This window comes from Papio anubis, chromosome 3, assembly GCF_008728515.1.
Source record: "Papio anubis isolate 15944 chromosome 3, Panubis1.0, whole genome shotgun sequence".
In the NCBI taxonomy this organism is placed as follows: Eukaryota; Metazoa; Chordata; class Mammalia; order Primates; family Cercopithecidae; genus Papio; species Papio anubis.
In genome coordinates, this window is record NC_044978.1 from 67,853,350 (window position 1) to 67,874,766 (window position 21,417).

Here is a 21,417-nt window from a genome sequence, read left to right on the forward strand (position 1 = left end):
TGTTTCTCAGGGATTCTTACTGATGGAGTGGAGAGGAGAAGCGTCATCCTGATAGGAGCTGGTTTGTGCTCAGTCTCTTCATTTTCCTATGGTGATTCTTTTGGAATAAACAAAAATCTTAGGTTATTGAGAAAAGTACTTTTTTTGCTAAGTGCTTCTGAAATGTCAGCAGTAGTTGAAATTCTGCCAGAGAATGAACTCTAGGTTTTTCAGTGCTTGATTTTTGGCAAAGTTAGAAATATAAAGAGAATAAGGCTTAAATATACTATCTTTTTAAAAAAATTAAGTTCAGCTGTATTGTTGCATCTCTTAGTTTAATGATGTAGATGTGATTTTTAAAAGCAGAAAAAGGAAAGCCAGCTAAAATGATTTTTCAAAAATCCAGAAAGCAACTCCCAATTCCCTTATACTGTTCTAATTCCTAATAATTAAGCAATGCTATATTTATCGTTACCTTTGATGTAGAATTTTCCTGTGACTGCACAGCACTTAACTTGGGGGCCAGGGGTTTATCTTTTGAGGTGCATATTGTTTAAGTATCAGTGCTCTTCCGTGTACATTTATGCGAAATTTTCATTTTTACTCTCAGTTTTTAAAAATTACTTCAATTTTCATTAAAATGTTTTACTTTTAAACTAGAATTAAGTGATCAAATTAAAAGTTACAAATTTATGTAACTGGTTATGTATATGTACACATATATACACACATACACATGAGAAACATTGTTTTCCATTAGACAAAAAGAATAAAATGGTCTTTGGAGAGAAAATCATTTAACATTTGTTATTTCTGTAACTAATAGAACTCATATACAAAGAAATCCATGTTATACTGGATAATATTTATATAACTGTGCAATTTGGGTAACATCTATTCTGGGAAAATAACTTTCTTTCAAATCTTATTGACATATTTTCTCTATTAAAATCTCCAAACAGGGAGCTGGAACAGATGAAAAAGTACTGACAGAAATTATTGCTTCAAGGACACCTGAAGAACTAAGAGCCATCAAAGAAGTTTATGAAGAAGGTAAATGTTTGTGAGTTATATTTTGACTTCACCTCCACTGTTACTTCCTTCATTTCTCTGATTTGAATGCAGTCCTTTGTAGGTATGGGAGGCAGGCAGTAAATAATGGTTGAATGAATGAATGAATGAATGACCTGCAATTCAAGCTATTTTTCTCCTTTACTAAGGAAAAGACTGTCTTGTTACCCTCTTCTATTTTAACATTTTATAAGAAGCTGCTGCTGAAGATGGAGTTTACTTTTGCATAGGATTTGCAATTAGTGTAGGGATATACAGGTTGTCTTTATGTTAACATTAAGGTAAAAATAGTTTTTCCTCTTTTAAAAATATTTAGCTTTATGTTAGCAAAATTTAGGAGTTATGTAAAAAGTACTTTTGGAACTTTGGAAGAGAAACCTAAACCCTTTCCCACGTCAGAGTTGATAAAGTACATTTGAGTAAATGTATGTTGTCTTAGTTAATGGCAATGCTTGAATAAAATATTCTGCATTTTGATTTTTCTTTTTAGTATGCCTTTTTCATGAACAGAAATCTGCATTTCAGCCTGAAATATGTCCCATGAATAGAATCAAGAAAATGAAATAAATGTAGAGGTAGAGAGTCCTTTTCTTACCAGATTTCTTGTAGCCAGCTCTTTCTCCTGCCTGATTGAGGAGGGTCAGACTATCCAGTTTCTCAGCTCAGTCAACAGACTCCAAGCCTAGTATCTTTTGCTAGGGACTGTATCTTGCCATTAGTTTGCTAATCTTAGAAATGGCTTTGTTAACCCAGCAAGTCAAAACAGTGTGATAGTTTAGAGCAACTATATAATTACCTTTCTAAAGGGCTGAATCTCTCTTTCCTGCTTCTCTTTTTATAGGCAGTAAGTTCCCAACCACTAAGGCAGAAGTGATACATGTATCTCAACTTTGAACTTTATTTGATGTACTATTCAAATATCTCTTTCTGGGGATGTTGACGTTGATGAGAACCTTTGTGCTACTGGATTACAAATGGTGTGCTCAAAGGGGGTAATAACTGTGGTCTGTCCTACTCAGCTGTGTAATTGAGCACTGGCTGTGTGTCTGGCAGTGTGCTAGTTGTCATGAGTGACAAAAGGTGTGCATAACCCAGCTCCTGTCCTCAGGCAGTTTGCATGCAGTCTCCTCAGGGGTGACATGACAGAATGACTGCAATATTTAAAGGATAGGAAAATTCAAACTAAAGTAAAATACCAATAACATTAAATGCAAAAATGCATTCAGAAGAGAGAGGTCATCATAGCTTTGGATGTTAGGGAGGCTTCATGGTGCGAATCACACATGCAGCAGAGTTTCAAGACTAGGTGAGTTTACAAAGTGTCCATTGACAGATGAATAGATAAAGAATACACACACACACACACACACACACAAACACAGACACACACACATGGGAGTACTATTCAGTCTTAAAGAGGTGAAATCCTGTCATTTCAACATCATGGATAAACGTGGAGGACATAATGCAAAGTGAAATAAGCTAGGCACAAGGCATAAGCTATGCATGATCTCACTTCTTATGTTGAATCTAAAAAAATTGAACTCATAGAAACAGATAGTAAAACAGTGTTTGCTAGGGTGTAGGGGCGGGGTGAATGGGAGAAAGGACTGATGATATATTGGTCAAAGCATACACAATTTTAGTTAGGCAGGATGAATAAGTTCTGGGGATCTCATGTACAGCATGGTGACTATAGTGAAAGTATAACTGTATTATGTGCTTGAAATTTGTGAATAGAGTATATTTTAAATGTCCTCACCACACGCAAAAATATAGACTATATGAAGTGATGGATATGCTGATTAGCTTGATCGTGGTAATCATTTCACAGTGTACACATATATCAAAACATCATGGTGTATACCTTAAATATATACAATTTTTATTTGTCCATCATAACTCAATAAAGCTGGGAAAAAAAGACGGTGCATTTTGAATAGGTAGAAAAGGTATTTTTGGTGAGGTACTGCCTGTCTTTAATGGCATGGAGACTGGACTGTGGAGAGTATATTGAGGGATGGAGAGGGCCTGGCTGCCGTGGAGGATGTGTGCATGTCCATTGTGGGAGGTAAATGGAACAAGCGAGGTTAGGCTCAGATATAGATGGTTTTGCATGACTGGATTAGGAATTTGGACTTAATTCAGAGGTACTGTAAATTCCTGAATGGGCAGTGGAGTGCTGAAGGAACAATTGAGGGAGGAAGGAGATTTGAATAGAAAGGCTAATTGGACAGTTATGTGTATGGGAGGTAAGCTAGGTATTTAGGAATTATGGCCCAACCTAGGTTAGTGAGAGGTGTGAGGAGGATAAATCAGGGACAGGAGAAACATGTGATAGGATTTAATGGTTAATATATACAGGTGTTGGCATAGAAGAAAGAATTAAAGATTCCTACAAGGTTTTGTATTTGGGTAACTGGTTGAAATGAACGCATAACTCTTCTGGGCCTTTTAAAATAGAAGTTTCAGGCTTTTAAAGTTCGTTTGCTTTCACATAATAATTACATATTTAAATACCTTAGAGTAAGGCCTCCTTTCCTTTAATAGCAACTGTTTGAGAGTAGTGAGAAAGACTTGTAGACTCTTGTAGATCCCAATTCTCCACTTTTATATGGCCTTACGTTGAGCAGCTGGAAATAGAGGTGGGAGGGGGGCGTACTTTAAAATATCATTGCTGTCTCTCAGAGTTAACTTTATTTCTGCAGAGGAAAATACCTTATTGGGGGAGTGATGGCCATACCCAAAGAAATAAATCCCAGAATATTAGAGGATGGAAGACATTTGGAAGCTAACCATGTAAAAGATTTGAAAGAAAGCAAAACAGAATTTAAGGTTATGATTGATTGTGTTTTGGACACTTTCCAGTACCATCATGTGTCTCTAGACTAATGACTACATTGGTTGAGAGAATTTCTAAATGGCTGAGTCTTGATTTAAGTTTGAATTGAGTGCCTTTGGGAGCTTTAATTCATTTTTGTCCAACCACTCACTGAAAGCATTTGCTGAGAGCATTCAGAGATGGAATAGAGGGAATTTATGTTAACCAAATATAATATTTCTTCTTTTATGTCGCTTTCATTTGATTAATGGGGCAAGATTATTTTTCTAGTTGAAAGAAGATGTAAATAAGTATGAAATTATTTTGTTGCAGAATATGGCTCAAGCCTGGAAGATGACGTGGTGGGGGACACTTCAGGGTACTACCAGCGGATGTTGGTGGTTCTCCTTCAGGTATTGGGTGGAGATGAATTACAGTTTTATTAAAAAGCCTGAAGTTGGACTGGGCTGAATCTAGTTAAGTAAGGTCACTTAAAATTCTTTTAATAGTTTGTGGTACTTGCTGATTCTTACTGCGATGATTCTGGCTGTATGTCGCTTGTGCTTGTTTGTGTTTCAGAATATCTGGTCTAAATTCTTAACAGCTAACTCATACATTTGTTTTAGATAGTAGTATCTTGTTCCTTTCACAGAATGATAGCAGTATCTTGTTCTTTCATATAATTTAAAATCAGGAGGGTCATTATTGGTTTTGGACAGGCTGTGTGATGATAATGTGAAATAGTGCAGGATCGATCTTAATAAAAGCATATTATTCCTAGAGAAAGAGCTTTATTGAATAACCATCAGGTGGAACCATTTTTCCTTTTGAATGAGAATGCCCTACAGTTCAATAATGTGACATATTACCTCTCATAGGCTAACAGAGACCCTGATGCTGGAATTGATGAAGCTCAAGTTGAACAAGATGCTCAGGTGAGTGATGCCCAGGATATGATGACTTTATTATGTTGTAGAAATGAAGAAGTAATTCATGGTAATGAAAAAATCACAATGTATGTTATAATAGCTGCTAGTGATAATCTTGTTAATGGGTTCTTCACATAGCATAAGACCTATGTAAGTAGCTTTTTCTTATTCTGACCTGGTAAGCAAAATATTTTACCTTAAAGCTGAAATGAAATAAAATAAATTACATAGTGAGTTCCAACTAGACATGGTTTTTTTTGTTTTGTGATTATTGAACAAAATAGAGAATTTTACAAAAAACAGGTGTTATTAACTCCACTGCCAGTTATGCAGTGGGTCTCTTAGCAGGAGAAGATAAAGAAGAAAGAATAAAGTATTTAACAGTAAGTGGTGTTTAATTATATAAGAGATGAGAAGTTATTTTGGTATTAGGAAATTTCTCTGCATTTGCTTTGACAGAATTTTAAGTAGAATTGGTCTTCTGTCAGCTGCTTTTTAGTGACTCCAAATGAAAATTTCCTCTTAAGTGACTTTTAATCCCCTATAAAGTCTCAGTCTGGTTAATAAAACAGTTATTAAAGTATAGGAAAGGAAATTTGAAACATGAGAGTTGAAAACTGGAAATTGGTAATAAAGGAATTACTTGGGTTCCTAGAACCACCAATCATAGACCTCTTTCTGGTCACATGTTTCAATTAAGAGAATACACAATTCTTGGTTGTTTGTCATGTATCATTGAAAAAGGAAGAGCCATATTCACTCCTCCAGTGGAACAACCCATGGATGTGCAATCTCACTTTGCTAACAGGAAAGAGGAGAGAGGTTATTCTTTTGGGTAGGGTGATTTTATAATGGTTTCAGAATGCTGTCATATCTGTCTAGCTGGAGAGAAAAAAAGAACTGAATGTTTACTGAGGGCTCTCTGTGCAGTATTTGACTCTTGCTTCACTCTAAGAAAATCCAAGCCGATTGTGTCCAGCCCCTGATTATAACCTTCAGACTCTCTGGTGGTTCCTTTGTCCTCAGGATAAAGTCCGGGTTCCTGAATGGGTTACAAGCTCCTTTGTTATCTGTGTCTTGTTTACTTATGCCTCCAGCCTCTCTCACTTGATCTCTGTGCCCTCTTGCCCCTCCCACCCCTCTTCACCTGAGTCCTCTTCAAGAGTCACTCTTCAGCTTAGATATTTTAGAGTTAGGTGCCCCTCACAGGGAAAACCGTAGCCCCCCCCCCCCCCCCCCCCACCAGGCTTCCTGTCACAGTTCTTTCCACCTTCTCTGGAAGCCACCTATTTACTTGACTGCCTTCCTGGGCACCCTGAGCTGTCAGTTCAATTGTGTCCTCAGCTTCTGGCATAGAGTAGGTGCTCAGTAAATAACTGATGAATGAATGAGCACATAACTCTACCAGAGAGGGGCAGTTTCCCTTTTATGGATAAAGAAACAAGCCCATGGCTTCCACTGAATAGCAGTGGAGTTGGAATTCCTAACGAGGCCTGTCTGACTCCAAAGCTCTTTCTCTTTCCCTAGAAGATAGTCAGTGTTCTTGAATATTAATATTTCACTATAAGAATATTTCACTACGAGATATTCAGTGTTCTTGAATATTAGTACCTTCTCTGATTTTCTCTATCATTAAAGGGCTTATTAAATATCAACTTCAAGCACAGATCTAGCTTAACTCCACCTTCTTTCGCGGAGAGGGCTGGAGAAACCCTACAGAGTTGTACTCCTGTTAGGGGCTTTGGTACTGAGGTGGTGATCGTACCGCTTTCTAAGCATTGTTTGTGGCTTTGCTAGAAGATAGTGCTGTTTCTGTCATTCCTACTGTCAAGAGTAGAATAGGAGTTCTGGGAGCTTTTCAGGGTCACAGTGTAAGAAACTAACTCTAGTCCTCTCAGATGTCTGCAGTGAGGCCTGCATTAGCAAGCAGAGGGCAGATTTCCCAGATAGTCGGTGGTGTAATGAGAGCATTGCTGCAGCATGAGGCTTCTGAGGGGAAAACTACATTTTAACCTTGTTTTCATTGATTTCTCTCCTTGGAGCACTTACTGGATAGCACTGCTGTTCAAACTTTCGTGGGCATGCGGAGTACCTGGGGACCTTTAATTGCAGATTCTGATTCTGTGGGTCTGGGCAGGGGCTGGGAGTCTGGATTTTGAACACAGATTCTGATTCTGTGGGTCTGGGCAGGGGCTGGGAGTCTGGATTTTGAACACGCTCTCAGGTAATGCCTGCATCCTTGGTCCTTTGATTACTGAGGCTGTATAGGTGACACTTACCTGTCATGCAGTGGTTATAACCATTCAGAACCCTGAGAGTACATGTGAGACTGTACATGTGAAAACTGCTTTATGGAGTTACTTTAAAATATCCGTTGAATGGAATCCAAGCTTTTCTTAGCCTTCCAGTGACCAGGAGTAACACAGAACATGTTATGCTGGCTATTAGTTTTTGATTCTTTAAAATGTATTATTATTAATTAATAAACCTGTTGAAAACAATCTTTCAGCATTATAAAAAGGAACACACCAACTTGTACCTCATAGCAAGGGCAGCCGGGCTGTTATCACTAGTGAGAATTTGAGATTTCTTGAGAGTAAGCTGAGACGGCTAAAGGGCCCTTTTATAAGTGTTTGCATTTTTGTCTCTACTGATACCTGGCACTAAGAGGATTTCAGTTATTTGAGAGATTTGATAAGCCATGGAGTCATTCACTTGGAACCGAACATTTTGTAGATAATCCACTTTTTAACATTTTTAATGTGTTAAACTGATTTAATATTTTTAATACATTAAAACAGATTTTACCTTCTTCCCCGATAAATCCTTGTTTTATGCTTTCTCTGGAGGGAGAGTTGAACTCTTAGAGGAAAGAGGGAGAAGGAGAAGTAATCAGTTTACTGGGCACTTGCTACTGATTACCAGACCCTGTCCAATGCATTATGTAAGTTATATAATTTCCATTAATGACTGTATACACTGAGGCTGAAGAGGAGATTAAGTAGTTCATCTGAAATCTCGCAGATAGACCATATCTGTTTTGACTCCAAAACCTCATCCTTTGCACTGAACCAGGGCTCATCAAACTGTACTTAGGCTGTACCATAAAGCTTAGGGAAGGGGTATAAGGGTCCCTCATCCAGACGGATCCATGAATATTGGGCATCCTCATTTAGAAGAAAGGATACTTACACTAAAACACAACTGTTAAATAGCATTGTTTTACATGAAGAAGCCATCATTATTGCATATGATTACTTAATAATAGTTTCACAATAGATACTGATCCCAAACATAATTCTCCTAATAAAATTAAAAGATTATGGTAAAAGTAACTGACATCTCACCAATTATTCCCATATAACAGGCTTAACTCCTGTACCTACTAGAGAAAATTTCTAGACATTTAAAACAGTTGATAAGAAATATGTGCATCAATGTCTGTGATATTGTACAAGATGAGTCCGTCACCCATTTAGGTGTTAATATATTTGTATATTTTATCTACATGTGGAAACATACCAGAAGTAGTAACTAGCACCCTCAGGATGTTGATATTAATAGCAACTTTTCTTTCCTTTCCCTTTCCCCTTTCCCCTTTCCCCTTCCCCCTTCCCTGCCTTCCCCTCCCCTCCCCTCCCCCCCTTCCCCTTTCCTTTCCTTCTTGCTCTTGTCGCCCAGGCTGCAGTGCAGTGCCATGATCTAGGCTCACTGCAACCTCTGCCTCCTGGGTTCAAGCGATTCTCCTGCCTCAGCCTCCCGGGTTCAAGCAATTCTCCTGCCTCAACCTCCTGGGTAGCTGGGATTACAGGCATCCACCACCGTGCCCAGATAATTTTTGTATTTTTAGTATAGACAGGGTTTTGCCATGCCAAGGCTGGTCTCGAACTCCTGGGCTCAAGCGATCCACCCACCTCAGCATCCCAAAGTGCTGGGATTACAGGCATGAGCCACCATACTTAGCCTGTAACTTTTATTTTCTTATTTTTGTTTTTTCTTAGTTTTACAAAATTTCTCAATGAACCTGTGTTGTTTTTGTAATTAGATTTTAAAAGTTATTTTAAGAAAGGTCTATGTCATTATGATATGGTTCTAAAGTGTAGATACATACATGACTTTCAGAGTTAGTATCTTTTCAGGTTTGAAGAGCATGTTCACATGGCCAGAATTGGTATTATTCATTTTTATCATTAAAATAATTAATTTTAAAATTGAGCATAAAGATATGTGAGTCTCATTTTTTTTCTTATTCTCCAGAAATATAATAAAAAGTAGATCTTTACCACCATAATCTACATTTTTAAACATACCATGATCAAACCTTCTATATCAAACCTGTTATTATCACTTCCTGTCTTTATTTGGATTGCTGCTTGTGGGCATAAGGCCAACTGCAAGTAGCAGCCTCAGCAAATTGCATTCATCTTACTTTAATATGTATACTTAGTTTGAAATGAATAAAAAGATAGTACAGTCATTATAAAGATTGATTCTTTGGATTTTCATAAATTATTCACCTCTCAATAAGTGAATTCAGAGTAAATGTTGCTGTTTGTATATAAGCTTATTTTTTTAGGCAGTTATATGAACACAAGAAAGCATATATTTTTTTTCCATGTCGAAAGGGAAGTATGGGCATTCAAACTATTCAACCACTATTTATTGAGTGCTTCTATATGCCAGGCACTGTGCTATACCCACAACCTTTTAAAAATTTATTGTGATCTTTGGAAATATGAAAACATTTTATACTAGCCTTGGTTAAATCTCAGTTGTAAAGATAAAATATGAAGTGTACTCTTAATCAAGTGCTATTGAACAAGCAAAACAGAAAAGGCAGACAACGTAGCTTCCAGTTAAATCCTTTCCCAGTCTGTAAATGGATGTATCAACAGTGAGGTAATCATAACTGTCTCCTGACCCATATTGTTGCTTCTGAAAGATCGGAGGTTATGGCAGACATTTTGGGAACATGTAACCTTGCACCATTGCTGTGCTCTGTTGCTTGGACCCATGAATCTTCTGTGGCACAGTTCAGTGGCAAGCTCCAAAGTTGCTCCAAACTCAGCTGAGTTTCAGCATAGGAAACATTAGAAATGAAAACTATTAATACAATATGATGAATTAAGTGAGTTAAAATTCAGGGAGTAAAAAACAAGTGTGATTAAGAACCTGGAAATGAGATGGAGGAACAATTTATTAATTGAGTTTGAAATTTTTGCAGGCTTTATTTCAGGCTGGAGAACTTAAATGGGGGACAGATGAAGAAAAGTTTATTACCATCTTTGGAACACGAAGTGTGTCCCATTTGAGAAAGGGTGAGTGAAAAAAAATCTGTATAGGGCAGTTACATTGGTAAATTTGGAAAGTGCATGAGCCGGTGTGACAGAATACTTCCTCATAGCAGGGACTTAGTGAATGAATCAGTTTTTTGTATTTCTTCCTTTTGGTGACATGGAGAAATCTCACATTGTCTTTGCTGCTGTTGTAGCTTTTACAAACTAGAGCTCCTTAGTCCACCCTTCACTACTAGAGGATGGCAAGGGAGGTCAGATCTCTAGATTGTTCTTCCCATAGTCACACATCACTGGGTAGTGGCTCACTACACATATTTCCTCCTAGAGATTGGTACCCATGACCTCATCTCTGGATAGTCATCAGCACTTGTGGTATCAGTTGGGAATGAATTTAGTGTAAGTGACAGAGAACCCTAACAGTGGCTTGAAAAATCAGGCTTTTTTTCCAGAGGTGGGATTCCATGGTTGATTTGGCGGGACCTGAGATCTTTCAGATCTTTCTGTGTTTTTTTTTTTTTTTGTTCCATTATCCCTAGTGTTTTGGTTTTCTTTCTCGTATTCATTTCTTCATTATCACAAGATGTCTGCTCTAGCTCCAAACTTAACCATTTCACAGCAGGAAGGAAAGGAAAGGGTAAACCAGTCATATCTGTGTATCACTTTTTATAAGTGAGGAGATTTCTCAGCATCCCCTCTAGTGGATTTACCTTTAAGTCTCATTGGCTGTAACTAGTAAGGGGACTGGGAAATCAGTGAACAAAGTACACCTGCAATCCATTGCTTAGGGCTTGGCACATTGAGGCTCTGAGCACAAGGTTCTGTCAGCAAGGAAGAATGGGAGATTAGTGTTCAGTAGGACACTACCTAATCAGAGTAGGTATCTTCTTTCTGGAAAGAGTGATCCTTATGTGATTAGGAAATCATTTTTATTTTTTCTAGTGTTTGACAAGTACATGACTATATCAGGATTTCAAATTGAGGAAACCATTGACCGGGAGACTTCTGGCAATTTGGAGCAACTACTCCTTGCTGTCGGTAGGTGATTTACAATGTATTCGTATTTTTGGTGATAAGAGCTAGAGTATTTTATTCGATTGAGGCTGCATCTGAAAATAACCACCTAGGTGTGAAAGGAAGAGTTTGAGATGATATTTAGGGGAAGCAAACTCATAAATTTCCAATTCAGAAATTTATTTTGATGTTAGAAATACAGGATTGTCTGGTTAGTTCATCTAAATCCTATGGAAATACTAAGATAATTGTTTAAAAATCGTTTTGAAGCTGCATTAAAAATATTATTTCTTGAAGAACCTGAAATGTCGTGGACATTATCTCAGAGGGTTGTAAACATTATTTCTGATACCTGTGGAATTTTAGAATTCTTTTGAATATTGTCCTCTCAGCTTTGAGGCAGACTAAGAAATTGTCATCTGGTTTAGAAAAGAAGAATATCTTTGATGTAATAGAAGATGTGATGATGGTTGTTTTCAAATTAAATAATTTAGTTTTATTTTAATTAAATATTCAGAATAATCTGGAAAAATTGGAGAACTGAATCTGTGCAGTTAATTGCAGCATTATATACTCTCCAAAACTAGGGTGAATCTAATTTGTGAGTCTCCTCTAGTCCTTTTTTCATATGGGTCTGCAGTGAGCCTCTGTCTGCTGTTTGTTCCGAGTATTTGGCATTGAGCTCACACTTTGGTGCTCTTTGTCTTCAGGAGAATAAGCTTTTAAAGATGTGCATGAGGCCGGGCGCGGTGGCTCAAGCCTGTAATCCCAGCACTTTGGGAGGCCGAGGCGGGTGGATCACGAGGTCAGGAGATCGAGACTATCCTGGCTAACATGGTGAAACCCCGTCTCTACTAAAAATACAAAAAACTAGCCGGGCGTGGTGGCGGGCGCCTGTAGTCTCAGCTACTTGGGAGGCTGAGGCGGGAGAATGGCGTGAACCCGGGAGGCGGAGCTTGCAGTGAGCCGAGATCACGCCACTGCACTCCAGCCTGGGAGACACAGCGAGACTCCGTCTCAAAAAAAAAAAAAAAAAAAAATAAAGATGTGCATGAACCAGCTCTAAAAGTAGCCTTTCACTTGAGTATGCAGTTAATGAACTTTTACTAGAAAACTTTTAGACAAGTCCTTCATAATTAGAATCCACATACAAATTGCCGGGCATGGTGGCTCACGCCTGTAATCCCAGTACTTTGGGAGGCCGAGGCGGGTGGATCATGAGGTCAGGAGATCGAGACCATCCTAGCTAACACGGTGAAACCCCGTCTCTACTAAAAATACAAAAAATTAGTCGGGCATAGTGGTGGGAGCCTGTAGTCCCAGCTACTCGAGAGGCTGAGGCAGGAGAATAGCGTGAACCTGGAGGCGGAGCTTGCAGTGAGCCGAGATCGCACCACTGTACTCCAGCCTGGGCGACAGAGCCAGACTCCGTCTCAAAAAGAAAAAAAAAAAAAGAAAAAGAAAAAGAATATGTAGAGAGTATAGGAAGATCGCACAAGAGTTTTAAAAAATTAGATAGCATAGTAATCTTGTATTACTTGCTTGAATGTCTTGGAATGAAAACTTCCAAGGGGTTTGTATAATTTATTGGTGGTGAAAAATATGTGGTATTATAACAATCCAGGCTGCCCAAACTGCAGTATCCAGAAAGTCCTCACAGAGCAAAGGGGCATAGAAAAAACGTGTGCCCTTATTCTCCATGCCTTTCTATGCAGACCTCAGAACTCCAAGGAAAACCCAAGCCAGTGTCTAAGAAAATATTTGGTGAGTGAGGACGTTAGATAAGCTTACAGCTCTTTAGCCTCTGGTACTTTTGTGTTTTTATACAAGTAGAGCTATAAATGCAGGAAGCAGCACTTGATTTTTAATTACTTAATCCTTTTCATATCAGAATAGCATTTGACCATTGTACTGTTTATTTTCTTAGTGAAATCTATTCGAAGTATCCCTGCCTACCTTGCAGAGACCCTCTATTATGCTATGAAGGTAAGTGGATACCATGAACCTTCTATCTAATACATTTCTGTAATTATTATTCTTCATTTTTGCTTATGTTTTAGATGATAGACCTTGGGAATTTTTCTCTTCTTATAACATTCTACCCAGTTCTACTAAATTGTTATACCTTATTGATTCATCCGCACCTGGGAGCGTTTGATCCTATGTTTGAAGTTTTTAAGCATTGTGCCTCTCTCTTTCTATTTTTTTAAAGGGAGCTGGGACAGATGATCATACCCTCATCAGAGTCATGGTATCCAGGAGTGAGATTGATCTGCTTAACATCAGGAAGGAGTTTAGGAAGAATTTTGCCACCTCTCTTTATTCCATGATTAAGGTAATAGAACCTTTCTTTAAATTATGTTTGGTAATCCAAAGCAGACCGGTATGTTGCATGAAAGACAAGAATGGGAGAACCTGATTCTTGTGTTAAGTTTAAAATTTTAGTGGCATGATTAGAGCAATGAGTTAAAAAGTGTAGCATAATGTTTCCTGAAGTAGAGATGATGGCTCCTAAGTGAAAGCATGGGTGTTGATGTGGCTGAGGCTCTTGGTGAACTTAGAAGCATTATTTAGTAGTGGTGACAGATGACTCAACAAACCAAACCTCTTGCCTATGATAATAATGTGTTCTTTCTGTCTTTTACCAGTTCCAGCTGTCCTTATTAGTCCTTCTTTTATTTCATATCAGCTTTTCCTTTCTTTATCGTCTTTTATCACCTTATCTCTGATGCTGGTTTCTAATTCAGGAAAGAGCCAACCAGGTCATATTGGGAGTAAGTAAGGAGCCCCTAGGTATTAGTATCATTTTTGTTCTTTTTAAAACAAGGTGCTCTGTGGCCTATAATTACATTTAGCTTAAGGTCTTTTGACTTTTTTTTTTCTTCTGATAAAGGTTGATGTGGACCATGTGCAAAGCAAGATTTCAATTGAGCAGAAGCTTTTAGTTTAGCATGTGTGTGGTGTGGCTGGCCCAAAGGACACTAGAGAGTTTACCCATGCACTTTTAGCTTGAAACATTAATTTATCATGCGTGTCTGCATGTGAGACAAGCAGATGCAAAGCGTGTCCTGCCCTTCTGTCTCAGAGGGAGAGCCACGACAGCCCTGCAGCCCTAGCACTGCCCGTGTTAGTTGATATATACTAAGTGATAGAGACTATTCTGTTTAGAAGGCTTGATTTAACTATAGTTGTTAAAGTTTCCCTGTTCTTTGTGTTACCAGAGGGAATGCTGAGTGTCTGAGGTTACATTGGTAGGAAACTCCCTGCCTAACATTCCTGATGCGAAAGTCACAGAGATTACCCACTTGGGAGAAGAATCTTATAAATAAAATTTGTTGCCAGTTATTTGTTAGTTTTAAAATTTTCTATGGCTTCTGTGAGTCATGGAGGTTAATGCAATACATTTGGTTTCAGGGAGATACATCTGGGGACTATAAGAAAGCTCTTCTGCTGCTCTGTGGAGGAGAAGACTAATGTGTCACGGGGAAGAGCTCCCTGCTGTGTGCCTCTGCTGCCCCACTGCCTTCCTTCAGCACCTCTAGCTGCATTTGTATGCCAGGGCTTGACACATTGCCTTATTCATACTAGCATGCTCACGACCAACACATACGCATCATAGAAGAAAATAGTGGTGCTTCCTTCTGATCTCTGGTGGAGATCTCTTTGACTGCTCTAGTACTTAAGTATACTTATGTTACTAAGTTTAATGCCTGGCCATTTTCCATTTATATATTTTTCTTTAAGAGGCCAGATTGCTTTTAGCCTTTTTTAAAAACTTCATTTATATTACATTTGTAACCATGATACCTTAATCAGAAGCTTAGCCATGAAATTGTGAACTCTTGGAAATGTTATTAGTCCAAGTTCACAGCTAAACTAAACCTGTAAAATTATGGTGATTGTATTCAAAAGATTAATGAAAAATAAACATTTCTGTCCCCCTGAATTATGTGTACATGCGTGTTTAGATTTATTGTTAAATTTATCTATTTAACAATGATATCTCTTTTTAAGCTAATAATTGACAGTGGTGTTAGTTGAGAACTGAATTTACAGTTGGTCTTTTGGGCAATAAGAAATGCAACACCATGGACTGAATTTCCTTCATAGTATATGATTTTTCCTAAATATAGGAAAGATTGAAGGGGTCTCTGGTTTATTTGCACCATGTTTATTTACGCATCTATTAAAGCAATGCTTGTGGTGCTACTTGCTTAGTAGAAAAGCTAATTATAAAAGTTAATGCAAAAATTCAGAGTACTGCCTTTCTCTTTCCTCTTTCCTGTCGTGAACTTCCCTCCCATTTACCGTCTGTCACTTTCTTTGAGATAAATAAAAAAGACAATAATTTCTTCTAGAAAGAAGCAGTTTATCAATCTCTTCTAATATTTACCTTTCAGTTTTCTGTTTTCAAACTGCTATTCAGTTGGTATCATTTTTCTTTTTGTACTTATGCCCTTCTGGATGCATTTTTTTTTAAAGCAAAGTAATTGCCATTAATAAGATTTTTAAAATAAAATGAACTAATCTTCCTTTGAAAACTTTAAAATAGTGATAATATTCTTTTCACAACTGTTGATGCTCATCAGAATAACCAGGGGAATCTTAAAAACCGTGTATGTGTACACATGACATTGGATTTTTTTTTTTTTTTTTGAGAGGCCTCAGGCAATTTTGATGCAGAGGCAAGTTGAGAATCAGTTGCTTATACTTTTCATATAGAAGATGATATGTTTCAAAGAGTTCTGTTCTGTTACTGAAAATAGGCCACTCGCTTTAACTATGCCCTGGATTATTTGTTAGTCACACTTTAAGAGAAATCCACCAGTGAGCTTTAACATTTGCTATATTTTCTGTAGGTCTGGATCTGAAAATTTATTAATAACATAGTAAAACCCACAAAAAACATTTGCTATATTTATCTACTTAGTGACCTTCTTCCCAGCTCTTTCTGTGAGTTTATTAGGAGACAAGTTTTTGTGGAATTAGATAAGCTGATTCTAAACATCATGCAAAAAAGGAAGGATTGTTAGTAAAACTTAAGAGAGTAGTGAGGGAGCACTATTCTTTACACAAATTAGACTATATATCCCAAATAGCTGAAACAGTAATACTGTGGCATGAACAGACAGACAAAACAGCAAGTTCAGATATGGAAACAAATCATTTGGAAATTTAGTATATGTTAAAGGTAGGCCTTAATTTGCTGGGTGAAGATAGCATTCTTTTTCTAACAAATGGTGTGAAGACAGTCGGGGAGCCATCTAGGAAAATATAAGGCTGGTTCTGTACCTCATATATCAGGTAACTCTCAAAATGAAACATTTAAAACTTATATGAGGAAGAAGCATGGAGGGATTTCATCATACCTGTGCCTTTTAGATTCTCTGGGAAGCAGATGCTGAGATGGAGTTAGGGATGCAACAGGTTTATTGAATGGAACAGGCAAGAGGCAGGATTGGGCAAGGGGTGTCATCTGACTACACTGCAGACCTGACCAAATCTCTGCCAGTATCGTGGAACTCTGAGGCAAAGATTTCTTGCAAAAGCCCTGTGTGAGACAGAAGTGCCTGGGCCCTGTGCCACCAACTTACTCAATTATTGGCTAAGTGTCTTCTGGAGAAGGGCTTGTGTTGGCTGGAAAGCTGAGGCAAAACTTGAAGGAGATTAAGAATTGGAGGCTGTCAGCAACCCACATTTTTCACAGCTTGGAAATGAGTCTTTTCTTGAAAGGGGATCTGAGTGGTGCAGTTCCATGTCTGCCGTAATGATCTTGAAGTGGGAGGCCTTTCACCCCAAATCCAGAAGCTATAAGAAAAAAGATAATTATTTTTGATTTCCTAAAAATCAAAAACTACATGAAGAAGGAAGGAAGGCCAGGCATAGTGGCTCATGCCTGTAATTCCAGCACTTTGGGAGGCCAAGGTGGGTGCATTGCTTGAGCACAGGAGTTTGAGACCAGCATGGACAACATGGCAAAACACCATTTTTATTTTTTAAAAAACCAAACAAAAAATTAGCTGGATGTGGCACACGCCTCTGGTCCCAGCTACTTGGGAGGCTGAGGTGAGAGAATGGTTTGAGCACAGGAGCACAAGGTTGCAGTGAGCCTGGAAGGAGGGAAGGAGGGAAAGAGGAAAGGGAAGGAAAGAAGGAAGGAAGGGAGGGAGGGAGGGAGGGAGGGAGGGAAAATCACCACCAAGAAAATTTAAAGGACAAATGAAAAACTGGGGAAAACATTGACAGTTCATACAACAAAGATCTAATCTCCTTAGTACATGCTGCCACACCTTGTTTTATTGCACTTTGCAAGTAATTAAAAAAAACTTTCTTTAAAACAAATTGTAAGTTTGTGGCAACCCTGCATACAGTCAGTGTATCAGCACCATTTTTCCAATAGCATGTGCTCACTCTTTATCTGTTTGTCACATTTTGGTAATCCTTGCAATATTTTAAATTTTCATTATTATGTATCTAATGGTGGTCTGTGTTCAGTGATCTTCAGTGTTACTATCATAATGAAGGTGCTATGAACCATGCCCATTTAAGACAGTGGGCTTCACTGATAAATATGTGAGTTCTGACTACTCCACTGACTGGCTGTTCCTCTCTCTCTCTCTCTCTCTCTGATCCTTTCTATTCCCTGAGAGAAAACAATATTGAAATTAGGTCAATTAATAACCCTGCAGTGGCCTCTGAGTGTTCAAATGAAAGGAGGAGACTCACACATCTCTTACTTTAAATCAAAAGTTAGAAATGATTCAGCTTAGTGAGGAAGGCATGTCAAAAGCCAAGGCAGACTGAAAGCTAGGCTACTGGTGCCAAACAGCCAAATTGTGAATAAATGTAAATTTTAATTTTCTTTCTGGAAGAAAATTAAAAGTGCTACTCCATTGAACACATGAATGGTTAAGACAGTGAAATAGCTGTATTGCTGACATAGAGAAAGTTTGAGTGGTCTGGTTAGAAGATCAAACCAGCCACAACATTCCCTTAAATCAAAGGGAGATCCTAATTTTCAATTCTATGAAGGCTGAGAGGTGAGGAAGCTGCAGGAGAAAAGTTGGAAGTGAGCAGTTTTGGTTCATGAGGTTTAAGGAAAGAAGCCATCTCTATAGTAGAAAAGTGCAAATTGAAGCAGCAAGTGCTGATGTAGAAGCTGCAGCTAGTTCTCCAGATGACCTAGGTAAGATAATTGATAAAGGAGGCTACAGTAAACCACAGATTTTTAATGTAAACAAACAGCTTTCTATTAAAAGATAAGATTTATAGCTAGAGAGGAGACATCAATGCCTGGCTTCAGCTTCAAAGAACAGGCTGACTCTTCAAGGGCCAATGCAGCTGATGATGTTAAGCTGAAGCCAATGCTCATTTACCATTCCCTGGATCCTAGGGCCCTTAAAAATCATGCTAAATCTACTCTGCCTGCATTCTGTAAATGGTACAACAATGCCTGGATGATAGCACATCTGTTTATAGCATGGTTTGCTAAATATTTTTTTTTTTTTTTTTTTTTTTTGAGATGGAGTCTCGCTCTGTCACCCAGGCTGGAGTGCAGTGGCCGGATCTCAGCTCACTGCAAGCTCCGCCTCCCGGGTTAACGCCATTCTCCTGCCTCAGCCTCCCGAGTAGCTGGGACTACAGGCGCCCGTCACCTCGCCCGGCTAAGTTTTTGTATTTTTAGTAGAGACGGGGTTTCACTGTGTTAGCCAGGATGGTCTCGATCTCCTGACCTCGTGATCCGCCCGTCTCGGCCTCCCAAAGTGCTGGGATTACAGGCTTGAGCCACCGCGCCCGGCCTTGCTAAATATTTTAAGCTCACTTTTGAGACCTACTACTCAGAAAAAAAAAAAAAAATCCTTTTCAAAATATTACTGTACATTGACAATACACCTTGTCACTTAAGGAGTGAATGTTGGAACTTTACAAGGAGCTGAATGTTGTTTTCATGCCTGCTAACACAACATATATTCTGCACCCCATAGATCAAGGAGTAATTTCAACTTTTAAGTCTTATTAAAAAATGTATTTTGTAAGGGCATAACTGTCATAGATAGTGATTCTTTTCACGGATCTGGTCAAAGTAAATAGAAAACATTCTGGAAAAGATTCGCCATTTTAGATGCCATTGATACGGTTTGGCTTTGTATTCCCACCCAAATCTCATGTTGAATTGTGATCCCAAGTGCTGAGTGGTGTGAAGTAACTGGATCACGGGGGTGGTTTCTAATGGTTTAGCACCATCCCCCTAGTGTTGTCTCATAATAGAGTTCTCACAAGATCTGGTTGTTTGCAAGTGTGTAGCACCTCCCCTGTCACTCTGTCTTCCTCCTCCTCCACCATGGTAAGATGTACTTGCTTCGCCTTCACCTTCTGCCATGATTGTAAGTTTCCTGAGGCCTCCCAGCCATGCTTAATGTACAGCCTGTAGAACTGCGGAGTCAATTAAATTTCTTTTCTTCATAAACCCAGTCTTAGGCATTCCTTTCTTTCTTTTTTTTTTTTTTTTTTGAGACGGAGTCTCGCTCTGTTGCCTGGGCTGGAGTGCCGGGCTGGAGTGCAGTGGCCGGATCTCAGCTCACTGCAAGCTCCGCCTCCCGGGTTTACACCATTCTCCTGCCTCAGCCTCCCAAGTAGCTGGGACTACAGGCGCCCGCCACCTCGCCTGGCTAGTTTTTTGTATTTTTTAGTGGAGACGGGGTTTCACCGTGTTAGCCAGGATGGTCTCGATCTCCTGACCTCGTGATCCGCCCGTCTCGGCCTCCCAAAGTGCTGGGATTACAGGCTTGAGCCACCGCGCCCGGCCGGCATTTCTTTATAGCAGTGTGGGAACAGATTAATACAGCCGTTAAGAATATTCATGATTCATGAACAGAGGTAAAAATATCAGCATTACCAGGAGTTTGGAAGAAATTCATTCTAAACCTCATGGATGACTTTCAGGGGCTTAGGACTTCAGTGAACAGAGTAATTGCAAACATGGTGGAAATGGCAAGAGAAGTAGAAGTAGGAGTGAAGCCTGAAGATGTGACTGAATTGCTGCAATGTCATGATAAAACTTGAATGGACAAAGAGTTGCTTCTTATGGATGAGCAAAGAAATTGGTTTCTTAAGATGGAAACTATTCCTGGTGAAGATGCTGTGAACATTGTTGAAATGACAACAAAGGATTTAGAATGTTCCATAAACTTAGTTGATAAAGCAGCCATAGGGTTTGAGAAGATTGACTCCAATTTTGAAAAAAGCTCTACTACTAGACACTGTGGCTTATGCTTAGCTACTTAGGAGGCTGAGGCAGGAGGACTGCTTGAGGCCAGGAGTTCAAGACCAGCCCAGGCAGCATAGGGAGATCCTGTCTCTCAAAAAAGAAATGAAAAAATAATGAGCTTAGTGTGGTGGTGCATGCCTGTAGTTCCAGCTACATGGGAGGCTGAGGCCTAAGAGTTTGAGGCTACAGTAAGCTATGATCATGCTGCTGCCCTCCAGCCTGGGTGACAGAGCAAGAGCTTGTCTCTTAGAAAAAAAAAGTCTGCTTCAGAGAAATCTTTTGTTAAAAAGAATCAATGCAGCAAACTTCATTATTGTCTTATTTTAAGAAATTGCTGCAGTATCCCAACTTTTAGCAACCTCTGTCCTGATTAAGCAGCAGCCATTAACATCGAGGCAAGATCCTCCACTAGCAAAAAGACTGACTTGCTGAAGGCTCAGATGATTGTTAGCATTTTTTAGCAATAAAGTATTTTTAAATTAAGATATTACATTTTTAAAGGGGAAAAAACCCAAACCAGTACTATAGTTTAAAAAAAGGGCAAAAGAGATGAATAGGCAGTTCATAGAATAAGAAATATGGCCCTTAAGCATGAAAAGATGCTTGATTTAACTCTTAATAAGGGAAGTGCAAATTCAGATTACACTGAGATTTCTTTTTCCACGTATTAGATTGTCAAAAATCCAAAAGTTGGAGAACATTGTTGTTGTGACGGCGAGCTATAGTGAACTAGGAATTCTCACAGATGGTCAGTAGGAATAAAAAATGTTATAACCCCTCTGGAGGGCAGTTTGGCAATATTTACCCAAACTATAAATGTATTTACCTTCTGACCCAGCAATAGCGCTCTGTGCATTTTTCTACCCATCACCGCATTTATGAAATGATGTGTGCATAAGGTTATTATTGTGACATTGTCAATTCTCCTTAAATTCAGCAAAACATTTAATGTGATCTCATTAAAATACCCAGAGCAAATTTTTGGAAGTTCATGTGAAAAAACAGACAAGTAAGAGTGCCAGGAGAATTCTTTCTAAAGAA

General features: G+C 38.7%; 1 protein-coding gene across 1 annotated transcript in view; it reads left to right on the plus strand.

Annotated features, from left to right (window-relative positions):
- The window catches only part of ANXA5 (annexin A5), a 30,672-nt gene extending 15,618 nt beyond the window's left edge, over positions 1–15,054 (plus strand). Inside the window, exons 6-13 of the mRNA XM_003899142.3 lie at positions 942–1,032; positions 4,205–4,284; positions 4,750–4,806; positions 10,025–10,118; positions 11,037–11,132; positions 13,036–13,094; positions 13,321–13,443; positions 14,523–15,054. Coding sequence (XP_003899191.1) covers positions 942–1,032; positions 4,205–4,284; positions 4,750–4,806; positions 10,025–10,118; positions 11,037–11,132; positions 13,036–13,094; positions 13,321–13,443; positions 14,523–14,582 — 660 coding nt within the window. The 3' untranslated portion in view covers positions 14,583–15,054. The remainder of the gene's footprint in view (positions 1–941; positions 1,033–4,204; positions 4,285–4,749; positions 4,807–10,024; positions 10,119–11,036; positions 11,133–13,035; positions 13,095–13,320; positions 13,444–14,522) is intronic.
- Positions 15,055–21,417: the final 6,363 nt, after the last annotated feature.